This window comes from Enhydra lutris, unplaced genomic scaffold (assembly GCF_002288905.1).
Source record: "Enhydra lutris kenyoni isolate GAN:26980312 unplaced genomic scaffold, ASM228890v2 scaffoldscaffold8, whole genome shotgun sequence".
NCBI classification, from domain to species: Eukaryota; Metazoa; Chordata; class Mammalia; order Carnivora; family Mustelidae; genus Enhydra; species Enhydra lutris.
This window is the reverse complement of record NW_019154092.1, coordinates 15,968,144-15,993,323: the sequence shown is the minus strand read 5'-3', so window position 1 is coordinate 15,993,323 and position 25,180 is coordinate 15,968,144. Positions and strand designations below refer to the sequence as shown.

General features: G+C 39.4%; 1 protein-coding gene across 1 annotated transcript; it reads left to right on the top strand.

Annotated features, from left to right (window-relative positions):
• Positions 1–884: 884 nt before the first annotated feature.
• On the top strand, positions 885–24,642 carry LOC111142735 (clusterin like 1). Its single transcript, XM_022496024.1, has 8 exons — positions 885–935; positions 1,817–1,935; positions 3,051–3,199; positions 4,980–5,147; positions 7,101–7,533; positions 12,844–12,981; positions 20,650–20,864; positions 24,420–24,642. The coding sequence occupies exons 2-8, from the start codon at positions 1,830–1,832 to the stop codon at positions 24,606–24,608; spliced, it is 1,398 nt and encodes a 465-aa protein (XP_022351732.1). The 5' UTR covers positions 885–935; positions 1,817–1,829; the 3' UTR covers positions 24,609–24,642.
• The last annotated feature ends 538 nt before the right edge of the window (positions 24,643–25,180 follow it).

Sequence of the window (25,180 nt, the reverse complement as noted above, 5' to 3'; positions counted from 1 at the left end):
AAATGATATATTCGATAAGGGTTAATATCTACAATATGCAAAGAACTCATACAACTTAATACCAAAAACCCCACAATCTGATTAAAAAATGAGCAGAGGCCTGAATAAACATTTTTTCAAAGAAGACATGCAGATGGTCAACAGAAACATGAGAAGATGCTCAAATCACTAATCATCAGGGAAATGCAAATCAAAACCCCAATGGGATGTCACCTCACACCCATCAGAATGGCTAGTATCAAAAAGACAAGAAATAACAAGTGTTGGCAAGGATGGGAAGAAAAAGGAACCCTCAAGCGCTATTGGTAGGAATATAAATTGGTGCGGTTGCTGTGGAAAACAGTGTGGAAGTTCCTCAGAAAATTAAAAACTGCCATATGATTCAGCAATTCCACTTCTAGGTATTGATCTGAAGAAAATGAAAACACTAATTCAAGAAGATATGTGCACCCCTATGTTTATTGCACTATTATTTACATTTATATTTATTATAGTATAGGTAATATAGTCAATAATATTACAATTACTTTGTATGGTGACAGATGTATGGTAACTAGACTTATCATGATGATCATTTCATAAGGTGTATAAATGTCAAACCACTATGTTGTTTACCTGAAAACTAATGTAATATTGTATGTCAACTATACTTTAAATTAAAAAAAAAAAAAAATTTGTGTAAAATGAAGTAACTCAGGGTCATTGTTCCTGATCACGTGCACAGCCCGCCCTCTAGTGTTTCTTTCTAAATCCTATCAAATTTTAAACCATACTCTTAATCTCAAAATGTTAGGTAAATAGGATTAAGAACTGTGTCATCAAATTAATAGAACAAGGCTAAATCCCTGACACGGATCAAAATTAAATCAGATAAAAGTGAAGGACCTTTCAGAAGCTGGTGGCAACCTCACTGGAGAGATACTGCAAAGTTAGTGGTAAATATATTAACAGGCTTCATTTTATAAACAGGATCTTAACAGAAAGAGAAGACTTAGTTCAAATGATAGATCTAGATTTATGTAAAATGTGATAACTTTGTAACTACTAGTATTGGTGTTATTTTCTTTAAAAGATAATCCAAATAGTGATTAAATAGTGAAAATTTTGTTCCAAAATAACAAATATACAAAAAGCAGATAAATATCCCTTTGGGAGAAGTTATTAACTAACTTATTTTATATATTTAACTTCATTAAAGTATACATTTGTGGGAGTTTTGGGGGGCTTGGGGAGCTTTTTTTTTTTTAAAAAGCATACATTTATATTTGGAATGTTTATAACAAAAGCACATCAAATTGAATTTAAAAGGAAATTCATTATCTGAGAAGAAAAAATTTAATTGTGCACTATTCATATATCTTGATGGTTTTATAAGACATATGGGAAAAATCTGTGAGGCTATTTTTACCTAGGTAAAAACTTGCTTAAACTCTCAGAATTTTAACTAATTCTATGCTTCAGGATGTTTACTATTGACAAGAACATAAAATGAGGTATGAATTCTATGGGGCTATGATCCATACTATTCGTTATCTTGGAAGTTCAAATACTTCAGATGATGATCTTATTTAGCTGTCATAAAGAATGTAAACAAAATAGGGACTTAGGTTGTCTTTTTTAAAATTTATATTCCAAAAAAAAAAAAAAATTTATATTCCAAGTCTCCTTATGTCTCGGGCATATTAGCATAACTTGTCTAAAGTCATAAAGAAAAATTGACAGAAAAATGCTTTGGATCACCATGTGTTTTCAATTGATGCTGGCGAAAACGAACCTAATTGAAGGCATTTGGTACAGGTTTATTTTTCCTTTGCAGTAACAGCAGGAACATGAAGCCATCACTCTTGGTGTTTATTGTGTATCTGCTATGGTTGAAAGATTGTCACTGTGCGCCTACTTGGAAGGACAAAACCGATATCCATGGAAACCTGAAGGGTAAGTTTGGTTTCTTTATCTGTGCTGTGTCCTGTTTGCCTGTTTGCATGTCCTGCTGGCATTTGCGGTGATTTACAGTTGAGAGATAACCGTATTCATTTCGGCCTTCTAATTTCACAGTGAGATGTTCTCTAGGCACTTAAACCAAGTAGACATGACGCCAAACATCTGGAATAAAAATAGAAAATTCCAGTCGAGTATCTGAGAAGGTTCACATATCCAGATGTTTGCTCTCATACAGATAAAACTTGCCAACTTTTGGACTGCATTTCTTGGTATCGTCCAGATGTTTGGTGTCCTCTAAGCACAGTTTTAATGAACAGTGAAATTCTTTTCCAGCACTTGAAAAATTTAAACAATTAAAGTAATCTGTGTAGCTATTCTTGACATAGTGGAAGAACGGGTTATAATGACATCGAATCTGGTTGGTCTATGCTCCTTAACTTGTGACCTTTGCTTGATAGTACATGCTTTGAGTACTGAACACTTAGAAAAATATATTAGTTAAAATGTCGCTTTAGGGATGTGTAATATTAAATTTGGAAGCAAGCATAAGCTCCTTTGGAAGCCACATTGACTACTGCAAAGAGAATGATAATGAATTTCATGCCCACTACAGGCTTATTAAAGTTGTGTAAGAGATGTCCAGTAGGTTATTAAAGAATCTTGCATTATATGAGATACTTTCTAGGTTTGATGCCTCCTGGAGAGGCAATTAAAGCTGAAAGAACGGGAAATTGTTCACTGTGTTTGAGGTTCCCAGTTGGGCATTTAACATAAATAGTCTGTGAAGAAGTTTTCAATATTTTTCTAATATAACACACTTGAGTTTTAAGTGAAAGGAAAAAAAAGGATACATGGAAAAAGGCCCTGAGGAAAATGACAAGAATGAGGTTAAGTGAACTCTGACTCGTCTAGTTCAGAAGCAAGGAATAGAAGGTATCCTCTATGTGGCAGCTGTGTCCATGGAGCAGCTGACAGCTGATTTGTTGTCATCTGCTTTCAGAGTCTGATGTGGTAAAAGTCTGAGGTGAAAAGTTGGTGAATTCATTGTAATTCTGATACATTGTAATCTAATCAGATCTCAAAGGAAAAAACTACAATGTATCTTTTAGGTTTTTCTGAGGCTGGAGACATAGATGTAGAAGAAGAGGTGAAGAAGGCTTTGATTGGTATGAAGCAGATGAAAATCATGATGGAAAGAAGAGAGGAGGAACATACCAATCTGATGAAAACCCTGAAGAAATGCAGAGAAGAAAAGCAGGTACAGTAATTGAGAATCACACCTGTTCTTAAATATAGCTAGACCATAAATATTGCATTTCTTAGTGCAATTGATAAATTACTTCTTTCCCCTAATAATGGATCTTTTGGACAGCAGCTCTCAGTAGAGGAAAAGTTTGAGGAAATTTCAAATTTCTTAAGAACACAGTCCTGGCAGAGTAGACCTTTGCAGGACTCCAAATCCAGGAATTTGGGGGATTTGTCTGTTAGGGAAGTGTTAGTTCCTTGAAAAGACTTTATCTTAGTTACTTCTGACTTGGGACATTGATTCAAAAGTGTCACAGAAATTTCTGGCTAGGTCTGTGGTTTCCAAAGGTTTTTTTTTTTTTTTCTTCATTTTATTTATTTATTTAATTATTTGACACAGAGAGAGAGAGATCACAAGTAGACAGAGAGGCAGGCAGAGAGAAGGGAGAAGCAGGCCCTCTGCCCAGCAGAGAGCCCGATGTGGGGCTCGATCCCAGGACCCTGAGATCATGACCCGAGCTGAAGGCAGAGGCTTAACCCACTGAGCCACCAAGGTGCCCCTTCCAAAGGTTTTTTGATCTCCCATCCCTATTACTAAAATTATTATTAGCATTCACTCCTAAATTTATATACATTAATTTATTTATAAATTATACACATGAATTGTTATCATTAACATCTCAAGGGTGAGGTTCATCACTTGCCAGAGTGGGTATTCAGTCCATATTTCAAATAATCTTCTAGATAGTATTCTGGAATTTTTTTATTTTTTACTTTTTTTTAAAGATTTTATTTATTTATTTGACAAACAGAGATCACAAGTAGGCAGAGAGGCAGGCAGAGAGCGGCGGGGGGGAAGCAGGCTCAACGCCAAGCAGAGAGCCCAATGCGGGCATCAGGTTCCCCACTCAGCGAGGAGCCTGCTATTCCCAACCCTGCCTGCTGCTCTCCCTGCTTGTGTTCTTTCTCTCTCCCTCTCTCTCTGTCAAATAAAAAAAATAAAATCCTAAAAAATTTCCTTTAAAAAAAAGTCCACACATGCAAGGAGGTCAGGGGTCTAGGCAGGGGTGCTGGCCTTGAGGGAGGTCCTGGGGCAGGGTTGAGATTCTCAGAGGCAGGTGTCCCTTCTGCCGGATTCCGTATCACCCAGAGCGGGACCTGGACACATTCAGCAAGGCACCACGAGGGGGAGCACTTGGAATACAGACGAGAAGAAAGATCGCCTCCCCCCCCCCACCACCACCGTGCCCCCACCTCTGCCCCCATAACACAACATCTCGGCAATTAAAGTGTAACTTGCTGGGCAGATTTGATTTGATATACAAGAGTTGTACTTTCGTGCAATGTTTAAGCACATACAAAAATTAAAGGCAGCATAAATAAGGGAAATACATTTGTAAGCTCTATAAGCTTTAAAGCCCACTTTCCACGTCTTCCAAGAACTAGATGTAGAGACAGACAAGCACACAAGTAAATTATAGTCGTCCCCCAGAGACGGACCATGTCATGGTTCACCCACATCTAATGTAATGTCTGTCCCTTCGCGAGTACCCAAGAAATAGGTGTTGATGGCACAAATGGATAGATGGAGAAGATTTGCAGTCCCTAGTAGGGATCAAACAGTGCTCGTTTCTTAATCAAACAGAAAGGCAGATTCAAGCTCTGCCAGCAGCCAGGGGCCCGAAGAATGAATGAAGAAGTACATCAGAATATGCATATTTTAAAAAATCAGCTTTGGTACACACAGAGAATTATGAGATGAAAATAGGATGTTTGTTTCTCTTTTTAATTAGGAAGCCCTGAAACTCATGAATGAAGTGCAGGAACATCTGGAAGAAGAAGAAAGCCTATGTCAGGTGTCTTTGACAGGCTCCTGGGATGAATGCAAGACTTGCCTGGAGAATGGCTGCATGAGATTTTATACAACCTGCCAACCTAGTTGGGCCTCTGTGAAAAATACGGTAAGGGAAAAATAAGAGCTCAAGGTTTCAGAATTCTGAAAGTACCTACTCCAGTTTAATTCTTAAAAATTAATTTATTTTACTATTTAGAATAGAGATGCCTGACCTGATATTAGCCTTTTACAATCTAGAATCTAACGTTCATGCTTGCTTATGTATGAACCCCCTACGTACATTCAACACATCAGATCAAATAGCCATTCAGTGTTTGTCTCTCCCTATAATGACACTGTATGTGTCTCTGTTAGCAATATTCTGAATCTTCCTGCCTCTTGTTATTTGTGAACATGTTCCCACTCGATTGTAAGCTCTTTGAGGCCAGGGACCATAATATGTTATCTGTCTTCATGTAAGCATTGTAGCTATCTAATAAATGCTGAATTGAATTCTGAATAATAGTATCATAGTCTCTGATTTCAACCTGCTTGAATTTTTTCCCCTGGAGGCAAAATATTTGAAGACATTTTCAGCCTCCTGAATCTCTCTTTCGATAGGCTTGCCCTCTTCTGGAAATACACACATATGCACACGTTCACGTCCTCTTTAGCCATACCTACACAAGTCTCATAGGACTGGCATGTTTTCTTTTTGTTCCCTTTGGCTATCATCTGGGCAGAGGGAATCACAGAGGGTGGTGACCTGAATAGGATGAGTTCTGCCCCATGGCAGGCTCCTATTGTATTGGCCTGAATTTCTCTTCCTTTCAAGAAGTGAGCTCAATATGAAAGGCAGTGAAATCTCCGTCTCCATATCAGAGCATGCACTAATTAGAGGATGTTCCTGACTTGGCAGTGCCATACCCAATTATAGATGGAGCAACCCTTAGGACAATTCATTTGCCAAGTTAATTTGCCTCCACTGTTAATTGCATCTGCTCTGTTTTTATAGCCCCAGTCACTCTTCACTATACCAGAATATGGTGGACTGAGCACTGGCTGGAAGGCAGGAGATTTGGGAACCATTCCTGACTATCCCAGTTGTGTGATTTTATGAAACTTTCATGGGGCTTTAAGGTTTGTGTTTGTGGATGGATTCAGGGAAATAGAAGCTGGCAGACCGAGGGGCAGACAATCAACCCAGATTACTTTTTGAGGAAGGCACGAGTAATCTAAGAGTTCCTGGAGAATTCTTTGAGCAGGACTGGGATGCTAGTGTTCTGATGTTAGTTGGTATGCTCCATAACAGTCAACATGCCACATCACTACCATATAAGGGCAACTGTGGTCTGGCATGAAATTAGGCACCATATAGATGGAGAGCATGGTGTGACTGCTGAAAAATTCTTCCACTGAGTGTAAAAATTCTACAATTAGAGCTTCATTTCTTTGACAATAACCAGGGAAGGCTTTGATCACTACTAATATATAACCGTCCCTAAGTAACCTATTTAACTCTATCAGGCATCTATAATATAGCATGAATGTGTTTATCTTTTCCTTTTCATGGACTAATTTATGAGACAAGAAAGAAGAGACCATAAAGTCACTAATGACACTCCACTGAATGAAACAAACCAACCTCCAGCCCAAACCCTAAGACAGAGGTGAAAGACAAGAGCCTTTTTCAGAGTTTTGGGGAAACCTAGACTGTTCCAGTTAGACCACGGCATCCCAACCACTGCCAGTATATCAGGCGTGGCTTGTCAGCAATACTGAAAATTTGGCCTTTTTTAGGCCTTGGGAAGAATGTCAGATCCTCTTTCCACAATCAAAGTCAAAGATACAAGAGTGTTAATAAATTATCTTAAGGGGAGTCACCATTTCCTAGCTTGCCCAGAATTGTTTTTGATTTAGAATGACCAGTGTAAATTGACTTTAAAATCTACAATAAGAAATGGTCCGTGTCAATTATTTTTTCCATTTAGAAGTAATAAAATAAAATCGATTAAAAAAAAAAGAAATGATCCAGAAAGGAAATTAATTTCTTATTCCATTTTTGTCCTCCACCCCATAGGTCGAACAGTTTTTCAGGAAGATATATCAATACCTGTTTCCTTTTCATGAGGATAATGAAAAAGATCTCCCTGTGGGTGAAAAGTTCATTGAGGAGGATGCACAAATGGCTCAAATAGAGAATGTGTTCAGCCAGCTGACTGTGGATGTGAGATTTCTCTTTAACAGAAGTCTTAACGTCTTCAAACAGATGCAGCAAGAATTTGACCAGAATTTTCAATCATATTTCATGTCAGATATGGACTTAATGCAGCCTAACTTTCTTCCAGCTTTATCCCAAGAGCCAAGGGCAACAGCGGATCCCGTGCAAAGCTGGGACATTCCCAGCTTCTTCCAGCTGTTTTATAATTTCAGTCTCTCTATTTATCACAGTATCAGCACAACAATCACGGAGACCCTGAATACAATAGAGGATTTACCAAAACAAGGCAAAGGCAAGTATTAAAAGCCTAGCTTTACTTAAATGTCAATACTAAGGTCAAGCTTTGTTTACTTTTGGAAATAGTAGACATTTCTAAGTCATTGTTCAGTGTTTCTGAGAGTGACAATTTATGGGGTATCAGTTTCAGAGCCTCTTAGAGGAAGCTTTGAAGTCTGCCAAACACCATCCCTCCTCCATCATTGTCAAGAGTCCTGAGGGGCTGGTATCTCTTTTTAAAGCAAATTTTCAAAGCTGAGAAAGAAAATGTTAGCAGCGTGAGAAGTGGAACAGAACAGTTGCCTCCTTTATTGAAAGTCATGTAGATATGCTGAGCTCTTTTCTGCTTGAACATCAGGGGGTTTCTTTAAAATCAGTCTAGACTCCTCCACTCTCAGTCTGGTTAGGAGCCTGGTGTCCCGTATGAACCAGGTCACGCTGAGTGCTCTCCACAGCCTCCTCCGAGTCTCACTGCCATAATCCCTTAAATCGTAACATTTATGCATAAAATCATAGAAGATGCTCACTGACAAACCCAAAACTACAGAAACCAGAATATCAGTAAAGGATAAGAATTGCCTTCTACCGATGCCAAACATGCCCCCAAGATATTCCACATTGGAAGCATAATGCTGCTGTGTGTCCTCAGGCAGAAGGAGATAGCTTCCTTGGGCTTCTGTGGAGTGGCTGGGAAACAGCATTTCAGAAATGAGAGCTGCTTGGGGGGCCAAGGTAGCATGTACATTTCCTTAGACTTATGTCTTATGGACCATAAGCCCACAGGAAAGAATGCTCCCCTCTGACATGAAAAATAATGTGGGCTCCCTCTAGAAATCCTGCCATTTGTAACAACGTGAATGAACCTGGAGGACATTATGCCGACTGAAACAAGCCACACACAGAAGGACAGATGCTATATGATACCACTTATATGAGGAATCTAAACTAGTCAAAGTCATGGCAGCAGAGAGTAGAATGGGATTGCTGGGAGCTGAGTGGAGGGAGAATGAGGAGATATTGGTCAGAGAGTACAAAGTTCCTGTTATGCAAGATGAGTAAGTCCTAAACTTAGAAGTCCAACTGTGCAGGATAGTGCCTATCGTTACAAACACAGTACTGCATACTTAAAAATTTCCCAAGAAATGTAGGTCTTACGTTAAGCATTCTTAATAATGATGATGATGATAAGATGGCAGGAGAACATTTTTGGAAGTGATGGATAGGTTTATAGCATAGACTGTGCTGATGGTTTCATGGGTTTATACTTCTCTCCAAACTCTCCAAGTTGTATATATTAATTACTCACAGCTTTTTTTTTTTTTAAGATTTTATTTATTTATTTGACAGACAGAGATCACAAGTAGGCAGAGAGAGAGGAAGAGAAGCAGGCTCCCTGCTGAGCAGAGAGCCCAATGTGGGGCTCGATCCCAGGACCCTGGGATCATGACCTGAGCCAAAGGCAGAGGCTTTAACCCACTGAGCCACCCAGGTGCCCCAACTCACAGCTTTTTGTATGTAGAAAGAAATGGGCTCCTTCTAGCTATTTCCCCTAATTATATCAGCTGTACCTGGCAACATCTGAATGAAATTCTCAAAATTACCATGACATTGCACCACTGGTCTCTATACAGAAGGGACCTACCTCACAGTACCAGAAACTGAAGCCAAAAAACAACACATGACATCCTTCCCGTACCATTGTTTCCTGAGCAGAGAACAGCCATCATTACTGGAATCCTTTTTGGGTTCTATTTCAGGGTCTGGAAGACTTTCTTGTAAGTCAGATGTTTTCTCTGGCATTCTATTCTAAGGTTTCCAATATTCAGGAAAAGCATCAATGCAGTAGACTAAATAGATCAATGCTGGGGTGATATTAAATTATTTTTGCCTGAACTTTTAAACAGATGGCAATTGTTGGGGGATAATATTCAAAATGTGTTCATTAGAACAAAATAATGGCCCCCATCTTTCACATTGCGTACAACCTTATATGTGGGTTGCTGCATTCAAACGTGCACAGGAGTGTAGAGTGATTCACTCACTTTGAAATCGAAATAACTTGCTAATCATTGCAATTCCCTCCCACCCCACGGACTAATAATGCAGGTTTCCACCAGTTCTGCCCCAGCTTCCTCCCCATTCTCACAGCCCAGAACCAGACCCGGCTCAGCTGGCCCTCTGCGCAGCCTCCACCTTGAAGGAGACCCACATATCAGAGTACCCTGTCATGCAAAGGGAATGTAAATGCAAATAGGAAAAACAAAAACAAAAACAAAAACAAAAAACAAAAACAAAAACAAAAACAAAAAAAAACATGTCCCACCCTTATACTCTTTTTCCTCTGCTATCCCTCCCCTAACCGTTCAGTGCCCAGGTAGCTCCACAGAGGAGACACTCTCTTCTCCGATGAGCACCTGTGGACTATTTATCAAGAAGAGTCAGACAAGGGCTCTAGGGTATTTGCAAGTGGTTTCTGTTACTTTTCTAGGTGAACCATAAACCTAACACTCCTGGAAAATCTGCCTAAAGAGAGGACATTTTGAGCTTTGCCCTGTGTAGACAGATTACTAGCTGCCCATAGATATCTACACCCTAATCCTCAGGACCTGTGAATATGTTGTGTTCCACGACAAGGGGAAAGTAAGTTTGTAGATGGTATTGAGGTTGATTGTCAGCTGACCTTAAAATAGGGAGATTATTCTGAATTATCCACATGGCTACAGGGATTCTTAGAAGTGGAAGAGGGAGGCAGAATAGAATCTATAGAGATGGTAGCATGAGAAGGACTTGGCCCTACTTTGCTGGCTTTGCAGGTGGAGGAAGGGGACTCTAGTTTGGCCTCTAGAAATTGGAAAGGCAAAGAAACAGATTCTCCCCTAGAGCCTCCAGAAAAGAAAATCGTGGGCAACATCTTGATTTTAGGCGAGTGAGACCCATTTCAAACTTTTGACCTACTGAACCAGAAAACCACTGGTGTCATTCCAAGTACTAAATTTGTGGTAATCTGTTACAACAGTAACAGGGAACTAATACAAGCCTCCTGTCAGTTACAATGCCCAATAGTGACTGAGTGATCGCTGTGTTTTCTGACAACCTTCATGGATGGGCTTCATTTATCAAGATTGTCCTAAGAGCTAAAATTAGAAAAATAGCTAAAATTGAATAATGAACACCATTAAAAGAAAAGAAGTAATAGTAAAAATTACTATTGGGACACCCGGGTAGCTTAGTTGGTTAAGAATCCAACTCTTGATCTCAGCTAAGGTCTTGCTCTCAGGGTTGTGAGTCAGGTCTTGTGTTGGGCCCCATGATGGGCCTGGAGCTTACTTAGAAAAAAAAAATCTGAAATATTTTGGTTTTTAATCTTTATATTTAGTATGGTTTCATTTTAGTCTTCATATGGGAGAATTTCTTTCCTACTTTGATCTTTCTAAACCTCAATTCCTGAATCTGTTGAAAGAGTAAAATAGCTCTTGTAGTTGTCCTCTCTTGCCTTATAAATCCCTGGAAAGGATAGATAAGATTATGTTCAATAAAACTGTGTGATGTAGTAGCTTGGTACAGTGCCAGACACCAGGAGATATGAGTTCTAATCCAACCTTAGAGAGCATTTGCTGACTTTAATTTTCCCTATGAGTGGGGCGGGGAGACAGAGGCATGTTGGGAGAGTAGATGGTTGATATGAGTGATGGCACCAGAAGGAGCTGCCTAGAGGGGTCTGGAGGTTCTGGGATGGGTTACTGCCATGTCACAGGATGAGAAATTGGTATCAGATGGCCCTGGAATTTGTCATCCCTGATCTACATGCCAGATATTGATCAAGATACTGAGAATAAGACAATGATTATAACACAGCCCCTGACTTTCAGGAGCTCAGTCCAGAGAAAGGAAAACAGATCACTGGGCAATTACGTTATCTCCATTACCATATGGTGAGCAAAATGACAAAGAAGGTACAGAAGAACAGCATGATTTCAAATGACAGGACCAAATTCCTTCCCTCAGTGGGGGAGGGGGGAGTCTAAAGAGAGGATAAGAGAGCAAATAGTACATAAAGCTAGAGATAAGCTCTGTAGCAGAACTCCTCACAGGAACTCTGGGGGGGGGAGGGGTGGTGACAGGGGATGCCACCAATTCCACGGGGACGGTTCTGGAAGGCAGTTGGGAGGCCACAACTTTGTAGTCAACCAAAGGAGATGGCTGCCTTATACACCACATGATCTAACCAGGGCCTCAGGTTTTTAAGCAGCAGACATCACAATTCATCTCAAAATGAAATGCTTCATTTTAAAATGTGGTAAATTAATAATAAATGTATCCTAATAAATGTGAAACATTGACACTGAGAAGTGTCAATTTTCTATTGGACAGACTTTTTTTACAACATTTTTTCATATGAATTATTAATTCTTCCAGAAAAAGAAAAGGGTCTCTCAAAAGTTGATCAGCTTTAGATGTTTTCCCAAATCTTTGACCCACCAACCATAACTTATACATATGAAATACAAAAGGAATAGTAAGAAAGGAAATGCCTACCACCCAGCTTTAGAAACAGACATTACCAATATCACTGAAACTCCAATGTACTTCCCAATTATAGCTTTAAAAAATTGAAATAAGTATCAGAAAATTTTTAAATAGAAAGAAATCCAAAGAGAAAAGTGGCCCACAATCCCTTATTTAATCCATTGACATCAGAAATAATAATGACACTAAACTTAAAATAATTCAAATATAGAACAAACAAATGAAAGCTGCCTTCTCTCACCCCACCAGTTATCTCTTCCAAAAGATTCTTCATGATTCCTTCCAGAAAATAAAAATTATATGCATTAATCCTTTTGGGGGGAGGAGGGACATATACAAATAATCATAGTAATGTGATTGTTGGATCAAAGAATATAAGCAATTTTTAATAGATGTCAAATTGTCCTAGCAAATGGTTGCCACTATATGCCCTCCTATGATGGAATACAGAAAGATTTTGAAAGAACTGGTGAGAAAAAGAAATGACATCATGTCCACACCTTTAAAATACAGACTCTAGGAGCGCATGGCTGGCTCAGAGGGTTAGGCCTCTGCCTTTGGCTCAGGTCATGATCTCAGGGTCCCAGGATCGAGCGCCACATGGGGCTCTCTGCTTAGCAGGGAGCCTGCTTCCCCCCACTCTGCCTGCCTCTCTGCCTACTTGTGATCTCTCTCTCTCTCTCTCTCTCTCTCTCTCTCTCTCTCTCTCTCTCTGTGTTAAATAAATAAATAAATAAAATCTTAAAGAAAAAGTACAGACTCTAATGACATTAATGTGCAAACACTATGTTACCTGCAGATTCTAACCACGGAAGCCTGAATTCAAAGGTGTCGCCTGTGCAGGACAGAGGACTGTGTGGAGAACTTGGCCAGAATTTGTCAGAATGTTTCCAGTTTCATGCCAGATGCCAAAAGTGTCAGGATTACCTGTGGGAAGGTAAATACTTATTATTTTCCAGCGTTTCAATGCTATTCTGGTCAGAGGCCAAAATCTCACTTTTACAAGCATCATGGGTTCATCTACTTTCCTTCGAGCACTTTTTTTTGCATGCTTATTGCTGTTTGGGGGTGCTCAGTGTAGGTTTATAAACTTTTATTATTCAAAAGTAGGCCAACTCGCCTTTTCTCTTATTTAATATTTCATCATTGCTGCTGTGACATTTTTTATGGTTAAATGTGTGCAAAAGAGAAGGTAGGAGCAAATTAGGGCACTCCTTTCTTCTTACTGCAAGGAAAAAGCAAGCCCCCCAATGGAAGCAATCCTCCCATTATATAAACAAATTATTAGCCAAGTGAGTGTTTTTTTTTTTTAAGTGGTATTAACTCTTTCCAGTTGGTGGGTTAATTACTAATTAGTATTTAAGTATGTAAAGTGGCTCCTCCTCAGAAACCACATAGACTTTCTCCTCCCAGACCTGGCCAAGAGAAGTGAGAAATCCTTCTCTCCCCTGGCTCCTCCCTATCCCCCCTCCTTCCCTCCCCTCATCTCCTTTCCCTAAAGGGTAACTAAAGTCACCCCTCCCACCCACTATGGCCACCCCCCAACACATTTTCTCACAAAAGCCAAGAGATTTTGATTCCCATGCTTCTGCTTTTTACCTCGCTAAAGCCCCGAAGGAGTTGCTGAAAAGCCAGAAGGCTGAGTATAAACTGGGCCTTTTTGTTATTTCTCCTGAATTACTGATTCAGTGACTCTGCACCTCTGTTTCATCACAAGGAGAATGGAAAGAATGTGTCTATTTTACACGGGTGTTTTGCAGATTACATGAAATGTCTACCATACTAATGATTTTCATTATTTAGGGTTTTGCTTTTTTTTTAGTTTTTATTGTGTTGTATTAGTCACTGTACAATAAAGGTTTTGCTTTTTAAGTCACGGTTACAAGGTTGCATGCAGAAACAGAAGTTCTTATAAGAGAAAAATACGCACATGTACCCTGATCACTTACAAAAACTGTCCCACTCAAACATCCCATCTACATATCATTACCTTCCTTTCATCCAGTTAAAAGCTTTGATGACTAATCTCTTCCTTTCATAAAATCATACAGAAGATGGGGAGAGGGAATCAGAGGAAGGCGGTCACGAGGGACAAGCTTCCAGTTCTAAGATAAAGAGGTTTGAAGCAGGTAGGCTACGTATGGCAGGATGACTCTCGCTAACACTGCTGTGTGACGTACGGGAAAGTTGGTAACAAAGTAGATCCTAAATTCTCATCACAAGGAGAAATTTTGTTTTCTTTCTGTTTTATCTCTATGACATGATGGATATTAGCTAAGCCTATTGCAATAATTATTTCACAATATATGTAAATCAGAGCATCACACTGTACAGCTTAAACTCCGTGATATGTCAATTATTGGTCAATACAACTGGAAAAAATATGGAAGAAATCAGATAATATAGTACAAATGCCTTGGATAATCATACATTGGACTGCGTTAGCTACAGTGCACATTGGATAACACAGAAGGCATGAAACGTGAATCGGCAGCTGCATAGATAGAACATCAAAGAAAGGAGGCTCTATTGCGTTCCCACACAACTTAAAGCTTTCATTATAAAATGCATTTTGTTATAACGGTATAGAGGATAAAAGAACAAAAACCCACATGCCTACAACTGGATTCAGAAATAAAACATTGGGGTGCCTGGGTGGCTCAGTGGGTTAAGCCGCTGCCTTCGGCTCAGGTCATGACCCCAGGTTCCTGGGATCGAGCCCCGCATCAGCTCTCTGCTCAGCAGGGAGCCTACTTCACCCTCTCTCTCTGCCTGCCTCTCTGCCTACTTGTGATCTCTGTCTGTCAAAGAAAGAAAGAAAACATTACCCAAAGAGATGAAGCCCTCTCTGTGTTCCTTCCAGATCATATCTTCTTATCCCCCCAGAAAGGAAACTTATTTTGAATTTAGTGTTTATCATTCCTTTACTTTTCTTTATATTGTTATCACATGTATATACAACACACACAACACACATAGCAATGTTTTGCATGTTCTTAATTTTATATTATTAAAGCATGATTTTTAAGTTTAAAACTATGACTCGTACAAATATAAAATGAGCACGTGTCAAGATGAATTTATCCTATTAATGAGGGAATCCACAAAGTGTTAAAGCTGTTTCTAAGGAGTATAAGAGAGACTGGAGAATTTACTTATTTATTTATTTATTATTATTATTATTTTTTAAAGATTTTATTTATTTACTTGACAGAGAGAGAAATCACAAGTAGACAGAGAGAGCAGAGAGCCCGATACGGGGCTCGATCCCAGGACCCTGAGATCATGACCTGAGCCAAAGGCAGAGGCTCAACCCACTGAGCCACCAGGTGCCCTGAGACTGGAGAATTTATAGTCAAAGATAGAACGTGGAAGTTAGATTGCAAAATTAAATATAAAACTAGTTACTCTTCTAACAGGCAATAAAACAGTAAGCTTTGCAGTGATGTTTTCTATCTGACCAAAATAATTTATATCTCTACTGGACAAAAAACACTTGCAACTTTTCAATTTAGAATGTTCATCTAAGCACACAGAATTTGGCCCTGAGCACCAGTAAATGGTAAACCCAACAAAAGATCATTTCCCTAGCGAATCAAAGAGGCTTTAGATGGGTCTCTTGGACAATGGTGTATATAACGTTGAAAAGAATGCAGCCATTCTTCTGCCCCTATTTCCAAATTTGGGGTAATTTTTCTTAACAATGTAAAATATTATTGCTTAGCTGTTCTTTGGCAACTTGGCTTGTCACAGTATAGTTAGTAAGATTTAGCCATGTGAATACATGTTCTAATTCATTAATTCACTGCTCCGTTAGTCTGTGTGGGCATATCACAATATATCCATTCCCCTGAAGTCTATTTAAGTTGCTTCCATGTTTTGCTATTACAAACAACTCTTCTACATTTTGCCAAACAATAATTTTGCCTCTTCAATCAGCGTTTGATTCTTCCCTTGTTCTAAGAGCACATAGCTACAATTATAGATGTAAGATCTTATAAATCTTATAATAAATAAATATTGTATTTGATAAATATTTTCCAAGACATCATAAATCTTTTTTGTTTTCCCACTAGTTACCATACATTTTTGGTCTTGATTTTAAACATATTTGCTGTGACTCTTTTCCTCTTCTCCCATATCAATTACTAGTACTGCATATATACACCCAAATTCAAAATAGTAGTTTCCCTTTGAGAGGACAGAGAGGGCTTTTGATGTGGGAGGGGCACAGTGGGGGGCTTCATCTGTTTAGGTAATATTTCATTTCTTAATATAAGTGATAGGCAAATGGATTTATACCAAGGAACTCCTGTCTTCTGCCCATTTTGTTATATAAGACCATATAATTATCAGTTAAACTAGATCTCTTTTGAAAGTGATGTGGGTATATAAACAATTACTTAAGAACAATAGGCATAAACTGGGAACTCTCCTAGGCAGAAGGGGATGTATGTATAGATTAAAAACAAAATTAGGGACGCCTGGGTGGCTCAGTTGGTTAAGCAGCTGCCTTCGGCTCAGGTCATGATCCCAGCGTCCTGGGATCGAGTCCCACATCGGGCTCCTTGCTCAGCAGGGAGCCTGCTTCTCCCTCTGCCTCTGCCTACCATTCTGTCTGCCTGCACTCGCTCTCTCTCCCTCTCTCTCTGACAAATAAATAAAATCTTTAAAAAAAAAAAAAAAAAAAAAGATTAAAAACAAAATTATCACAGTAATTTGTGGTTACTTCCAGCAAGAGAGATCTTATTTTATATTTTATATTTATTATATATATTTTTTTATTTTTCCAGTCCATAAATTTGGCTTGGCCATGGGTCTGTCCTTAGTGAATGAGGCATTGGCAAACATGACCAAAGTGGAGGCTTGACATGTGCTTATAAATGAAAGGTTGTTCTTGGGCATCTGGGTGGGTCAGGCCATGAAGCATCTGCCTTCGGCTCAGGAGGTGATCCTGGGGTCCTGGATCCAGCCCCACAGCAGCAGTGGACTCCCTGCTCAGAGGAGAGTCTGCTTCTGTCCCTCCCCACCCCATTCATTCTCTCTCTCTCTTTTATTTTCTTTAAGATTATTTATTTATTTATTTGACAGACAGAGATCATAAGTAGGCAGAGAGGCAGGCAGAGAGAGAGGAAGGGAAGCAGGCTCCCTGCTGAGCAGAGAGCCCAATGCGGGGCTCAATCCTAGGACCCTGAAATCATGACCTGAGCCGAAGGCAGAGGCTTTAACTCACTGAGCCACCCAGGTGCCCCCACCCCATTCATTCTCTCTCACTCACTCTCTCGCTCTTTCAAATAAATAAAATCTTTAAAAAAAACAAACACAAAACTTCTCTCTTGCCGTTGGACACCTATCTACCACCATGTGAACATTTGTGTATCTCCTTTGGAGAAATGTCTACTCAAATCCTTTGCCCATACTTTAATTTTGTTATTTGTCTTTTTATCATCGAGTTGTAAGAGTCCTTTATATATTCTAGATACTAAACCCTTATCAGATATATTATCTATTAATATTTTTTCCCATTCCCACATGCTGCCTTTTTACTTTTGGAATGGTGCCCTTTGAAGTATGAAAATTTTTCATTTCAATGAAATCTAACTTATCTGTTTCTTCTTTTTTGTATTTTGATCCTACATCTAAGAAGCCATTGCTGAGGTTCCTGGGTGGCTCAGTCCATTAAGCATCTGACTCTTGATTTCAGCTCAGGTTTTGATCTTAGGTTATGATCTCAGGTCATGAGACAGAGCCCTACATGAGGCTCCGTGCTCAGTGGGGAGTCTGCTTGAGATTCTCTCCCTCTCCCTCTGTCCCTCCCCCCACTCACCTCACTTGCTCTGTCTCAAATAAATAAATTTTTTTTAAAAGAAGCCATTGCCTAGCCCAAGGTCACATAGATTTACACGTGTTTCACCTATAAGACTTACATATTTAGTCCATGTGTTCATTTTTGTATGGTGTGAGGCGGGAATCCAGTTTCTCTCTTTTGCAGTGGATATTCAGTTGTCTCAGTTCTACTTCTTAAAAAGACTGTTTTTTCCCTCACTGAATTATCTTGGGATCCTTATTAAAAATTTATTAACAGCAAATAGGGTTTATTTCAACTCTCAGTTCTATTCCATTGATCTATATGTCTATCCTATGCCCATGCTACACTGTCTTAACTGTTGTGCTTTGTGGGAAGTTTTGGCAAGTGTGAGAGGTCCAACTTTAGGGTTTTGTTTTGTTTTTATTGTTTGTTTGTTTTTTTAAGATTTTACTTACTTATTTGAGAGACAGAGAATGAGAGAGAGAGAGAGAGAGCAGTAAGGGTGTGAGGGCCAGAGGGAGTAGCAGACTTCCTGTCAACCAGGGAGCCTGATATGGGACTCCATCCTGGTACCCCAGGATCATGACCTGAGCAGAAGGCAGATGCTTAACCAAGTGAGTCACCCAGGCATCCCTGTTTTTTTGTTTTCAGAGTTGTTTTGGCTATTCTGGGTCCCTTGTATTTCCCCATAAGTTTTGGGATCAGTTTATCAATGTCTGTAGAGAGGAAATTCCGCAGGGTATTTGATAGGAATTATATTAAATCTATAGATCAACTTGTGGAGTACTGCCATCTTAACAATATTAAGTCTTCCAATCCATCAAGATGTCTTTCCATTTATTTAAATCTTTAATTTCTTTCAAAGATGTTTTTTAGTTTACAGTATATAAATCTTCCACTTAAATTTTTTTCATAAGCAATTCATTCTTTCTAATGCAATTGTGAATGCAATTATTTTCTTAATTTCATTTTTGGTTTGTTGATACTGTATAGAAATACAATACTGATCTTGCATTCTGCTGAATTGTTTATTAGTTTTTATAGTTTTCTGTGTATTTGTACTCTTTAGGACTTTCTGTATACAAGATCACATCATCTGTGAATATAGTTGTACTTTTTCCTTTCCCATGTGATTCTATTTTACATGAGGTTTCACCTTTCTTCCACGAAAATCTTTTTTCCTGGGTGGTACTCTCTAAAAGAAGAAATGAGTATCCTTTGTAGAATTCTTCTTGCCTAAATCATGAGGCAATCACCATCTTCTTCCCCTGTCATTACAATATGTATATTTTTATTACTATTGTAAAAGTTAACAACTCTGAAGTTGCCAGTGAAGACATTTTAAAAGAATATTCAAACTCTTCTTAAATGTATACCCTATCTTTTTGTTTGTTTGTTTTTAGAGGAAGAGAGAGACTGGTGGGGAGGGGCAAAGGGAGAGGAAGAAAGAGATCTTAGGACATGGGGCTTAATCTCACAACTCTGAGGTCATGACCTGAGCTGAAATCAAGATTTGGATGCTTAACTGACTGACCCACTCAGGTAGCCCTCAAGTGTATACTACATCTCGTTGACTGTGACTCCCTTTGTTGTCAAAATGTTATCTTGAATCACTTTCCCAATGCATGTTACTGCAAAAATTTTTTTAAAGATTTATTTATTTTGAGAGAAAGTGAAAGCGCACACAAGCGTGTAAGTGTGGGAAGGGACAGAGGGAGAGAATTTTTCAAGTGGACTCCCCACCAAACAAGGAGCCCCACACGGGGCTCTATGCCACAGCCCATGAGCTCATGACCTGAGCTGAAATCAAGAGCCAAATGTTCAACCGACTGAGCCACCAGGTGCCCCAAATTTGTTTACTTATAAGTACAAGGAGCTCCCTCTCCTAAAGATCTCAAAATTATATGAAAATGTGTGAGGTGCCAGGGAATCTTGTGTTATATCTTAAGTATCCAAAAGAAACCTCAGATGAAATAGTTACCCACCTCTGGTTGGTGGATTCTCTCCTGCCCCTGTCCTCCTGAAGGCATGGCTCTTTGGTAAACAGTTAAAGACATACTGTAAAGAGTCTGTGGTCTTTTCTCCACAACAACAACCTCCGATGATCTTCAACACCCTAACACATAGACACTTCCATAATTTTCAGATAATCTTTCCACAGTATCCAGCCACTCATCAGCACAGCTGTATAAATTCCTAGAATCCTGATTCGGTTCAGATGGGCTATTATGCAATACAGCACCGAGCTGCAGAATCACAGTGTCTTGTCAGCACAAAGGTTGATTTCTCACCGTGTGCCATGTCAGTTACAGTTTGAGCAAAGGCCCTGCTACCCCTCTCACTCAGGGCAACGCAGCCTCCACTCTACGGAGCAAACCTAGTTCTGCCATCAGGGGAAAGGGAATGTGCTAAATCCTTAACTGTTCCTTATGCTTCCCCGGAAGTGAGACCCATCACCTTGAAGATGGCCCCACTGAACTTCAAGGTGGCGGGAAGCACAATCTCCCAGGTGTCCTGATCAGAATATCAGTGAGTAGCCCTAATGACCGTTCAGAGACACTACAGAAAGGAGGAAAAGAAAAAGGAACATTGGCTGAATCTCCAGTGTGTGTCTGTCCAATGAGCAGGCACTTCACAGTATCATTTCATTCACGCCTATTTTACCTCATTGAAAACTCACTGAAGGTCCAAAGGCTAGAAACAGAAATAGCTTAAGAGCTAGGATTTAAACGCTCCTCACCCAACTCCAAATTCCACAGACATTTCCCTTTACCACGTTACTTTCTTCTTTACTAGACTGTCCTGATGTACCTGACCTCCACACAAAAGTGGACGAGGCCCTCGAATTGGTCAACATATCCCACCAGCAATATGCCCAGGTTCTCCAGATGGCCCAGCATCACCTAGAGGACACGGCATATCTGATGGAGAAGATGAGAGAGGAGTTTGGCTGGGTGGCTGAACTGGCAAACCAGACTCTAGCAACTGAGAACATCTCCAGTTCCATAAAGGTAATGGAGAGACCCGAGAACAAAAAAGGAGATTACATGTGCATCCATCGTTTTTTTGTTTTTTTTTTTTTCCCTGTTAATTCACTTCTTAAGTACATCAGCATTTGAAAACAAGCTGTGGGAGCATATTCATATTTCCACAATGACTGTATTCAGTCTGACTTGATATAATGTGTGCATGATTCTTAGAAACAAGAAACTCTATAGGGAAAATCCATTAAAAATGCAAAATACTTTCTAATCCAGACATGGCCAGTTCCACTTAGGGCTAGAGGGATGTACTCAACTGATTCAAGCAAACTTGAAGAAACCTGACCAATGTAACTTTCAAGAGAGAAGATTTCCAGGTGAAGCAATGAATTCAAATGCTGACCCTGATACTTAGCAGCTGAGTAAGTTTGGAAACGTTCCGTAACCTTTCTTGGTCTCAGTTTCCCCCCCTGAAAAAATGGAATAGTAGGATACCTTAAAATAGATGTCTGTGAAGCTATTAGCATAGGTTCCTTATCCAAAGCAAGAGTCTGTAAATTCTAGCTCTCAAAAGTTCTGAAACAAAAAGCTGCTGACTTACCTTGAGAGTTAAAGATATTTGTCTACTAATATTCACATCAAAGCATATTGCTATCTTAATTGGCACTTAGACCATGTCTCCCACCATCAGTCAAGAACTCTTGTTGCATAACATGAAACAGTGACTGAATTTCTCTTCTAACCAATTGCCCCCACCCCCACTCCCACAACATGCATTACGTTAACATACAAGTGTACCAGGTTAGTTATTGACAGGTTCCTAAAAAGACCTGCATACAGAAATCACCAGGCAGAGCAACTGAAGAAGCAATATTTTGTGCAACACGTTATGTCAGTGCCTGACCCAGATTCCCGGGAATCCTTTTACCAACTTTGGCTGGTGCCGCTGCTCACTGTTCTTCCTAGCCCCAGATCTCCAAAAGGGTTGCCCTAGGGGCCACTTAAAAGCTTTCTGCAGCAAAAATAAAACAAGTCAAAATCAGAGAGGGAGACAAGCCATAAGAGACTCTAAATCATAGGAAACAAACTGAGGTTTGCTGGAGGGGCAGGGGTAATAGGTGAAGGGCGTTAAGGAGGGCACGTAATGCGATGAGCAGTGGGTTCACTGATGAATCACTGACCTCTACCTCTGAAACTAATAATACGCTATATGTTAACTAATTGAATTTGGAAAAAAAAAAAAAAAAGAGCTCCCTGCAGCATCAAACTAAGGCCAGAGGTCACCTGAAGCCGCATCCTAGATTAGCTTTTCCCTTTTGTCTGTGTTGCTTGCCTAATCCCCCCAAAAGTTTCACCTGAACCCAACCTTAATCAATTACGTGCATCACAGTCTCAGGTTCTGCTTCCAGGGAATCTGACCTATAACATTCTGTGTGCTAGTAGTTCTGTCTGTTTCAGACTGCAAAGCTGTGGCCCCTGTGTGGTTTGAGACATAGGTTTAGATGGCCAGAACCAGCACATTAAACAAACAAACAAAACAGAATAGGGCAAACTAGGAGAGAAAATATGAGAGTGCATTATATTTAACAAGTCAAATGCATATATCATGGAACTTTCATTTCCATTATGTGCATGTATGTGTATAAATGTGTATACATATATGTAAGACGTGTGTTTTTGAGTCATGATGTAAAATGTATTTGTAACTGGGACGCCTGGGTGGCTCAGTTGGTTGGACGACTGCCTTCGGCTCAGGTCATGATCCCGGGGTCCCGGGATCGAGTCCCACATCGGGCTCCCAGATCCATGGGGAGTCTGCTTCTCCCTCTGACCTTCTCCTCGCTCATGCTCTCTCTCACTGTCTCTCTCTCAAATAAATAAATAAAATCTTTAAAAAAAAATGTATTTGTAACTCCCAACCACATTCAAAAGGTTCTGAAAACCACCCTCCCATCCTTGCTGATTCTGATTCATTTCCTTCGTTAGATAGATCATACCCTATAGAGTAAAATAATTCAGTATATCTGATCATCCTCACAAATACAGACTTTCAGCTAATGAGGAAAAGGTCTTGTCTTGAAGAATAAGATTTGAAGAAAAAGTTGAGCAATGCTTTCAAAGTTATAGCCAAGAGTTAATTGCTTTTATTGTCATCAGTATTTTCCATTCTATGTTCAGTTTGCTTCTATTCTAGTGTCTCTGGGTAACTCTAACAGATTTACCAGAAATTCTTTATATTGATAACAAAGGCAGTTCTGTATAAAAAATCTCCATATGAAATAAAATTGTGGGTTTCAGGGATACATTGTTCTAATAATCATTGTCACTAAAGAGCACTTACTATGTGTCAGGCAATGTTTTTGGACTTTTTTCATACACCAGACTGTTTAATAATCTCAGTGATCCTACAAGGCACTGTTTTTCACATTTTACAGATGAGGCACAGAGAAGTTAAACAACTTGTCTGAGGTCACACAGCTAGGAAATCGGTAGAACTAGGTAGGATTCAAGCCCAAGCAGCACTTCTCCAGAGTTGCTGGACTTAACCACTTTGCTGAACTACCTGTAAAAGTTATTTTTCTCAAAACAGCTCTTATTTCATCATGTAACAGAAAGTGCAAAGCCATAAAACAGCAAGGACTGAAGAGGAACACATAAATTCCAGCAGGTAAAAAAAGTTATGCCCCTCAGGTTCTAGTTACACGGTGTTAGCTTTATAATTATTTATTAAGCTAGACAAAAATGCTTTATGCAGTTTTTATGTGGGTCATATTCACCAAAAAAAAAAGGGGGGGGGGACATTGTTAGCTATTCCTTTATAAATTAGAATTAAGAAATTATCAGTTTTTATTTGACCTAATATTTTCTTTTAATTTTTTTTATAAGGGGGTTATTTGAAACATTTTCAAAATAGTTCTCTTGAGGTTACATCAACTTGCATGTCAGTATGGTTTCATTTAAATTATTACAATCACAGCATATGCACTTGAAAATTCATTAAGAGCAACCACTGTGACTTTCAGACGACTGGTTCTCACAAACACATGCCACCCTAAATTGTAATTGTCCTAGGAAAGCTCAGGATAAAACTTGGTGCATCGCATTAATGTTTGTGACAGGTTTGTGACACCGACAGTTGTGCTCACCAAATATTCCATCTGCTCACTCATCTTTTCTAGCTGCTCTTGCTGCGAAGTGGTGCCGTGTGGCAAGTTCTGGCCAAAGAATTGTGATCAAGACTGACTGGGGTTATTTCTAGACTGAGATAGTGCAGGGCTTGTGTGTGCTGATCTACTCTCTGTCTCTGCCAGGGGCACAGAGAAAGCCAGGTGTTCCTTGGACTACGACGATGAGGTGACACGCCACTGTCAACCAGGCCCCGAGCGGTAGAGGTTATACAGATTCCCTGAAATGGACATGAAACATAAGTGAGAAATAAATGTTTGCTATATGAAGCCACTGGGATGTTGGGGCTACTTTGTTACCTCAGCACAACCTAGCCTATCCTGACTCATGTGTTATTAAATTAATTCTGAATGTGCACTGGGGATGAGTAATCTTTTGCTGCATAATCCTTCTTCTTAGGTGGTTCCAAATGTTCCTGAAGGCAATTTTTCCAAACAAGATGACACGATGATAGACTTGAGCATTCTGTCTTCCCCCAACTTCACACTCAAGATCCCTCTTGAAGAAAGTGCTGAGAGTTCTAACTTCATTAGCTATGTGCTGGAGAAAGCTGTGCAGCATTTTAAAAAACATTTTAAAACTTGGTAAGCAGAGTGCCTTGTTGATTGGAATAGATGATTCACAAAAGAGAAAGACAACAAAACTAGTTTTTAAGTATCTGGAAAATAGGGGTGCCTAGCTGGCTTGGTCGGAAGAACATCTGACTCTTGATCTCAGGGTCATGACTTTAAGCCCCATGTTGGGCATGGAACCTACTTTAAAAAACAAACAAACAAACAAAAAAACCCTAGAAAATGTGTTCAACCTCACTGATCATCAAAGACATAAAAATTAAGACAAGATAGCATTGTGTGCCTATCAAATGTATAAATTTAAAAACATACAAAATTGTGATAGAAGTGTAATGAAATGGGAATTTTTATATGTTATTGTGACACAAACTGTTTCTGCCTTTTTGAAAATACCTTTTTGAAAAGCTATTTGATTATGCATGTCAAGAGCCATAAAACTTCTTTTTGATATAATAATTCCATTTCTGAAATCAGTCCTAAGGAATAAATCTAAATTTGATTAAAATTTAGGTGCAGGTGCCCCTGCCCCCTGCAGGTGCACCTGGGTAAGCTTTGTAGGTTGAGCTGACTCTTTTTTTTTTTTTTTAA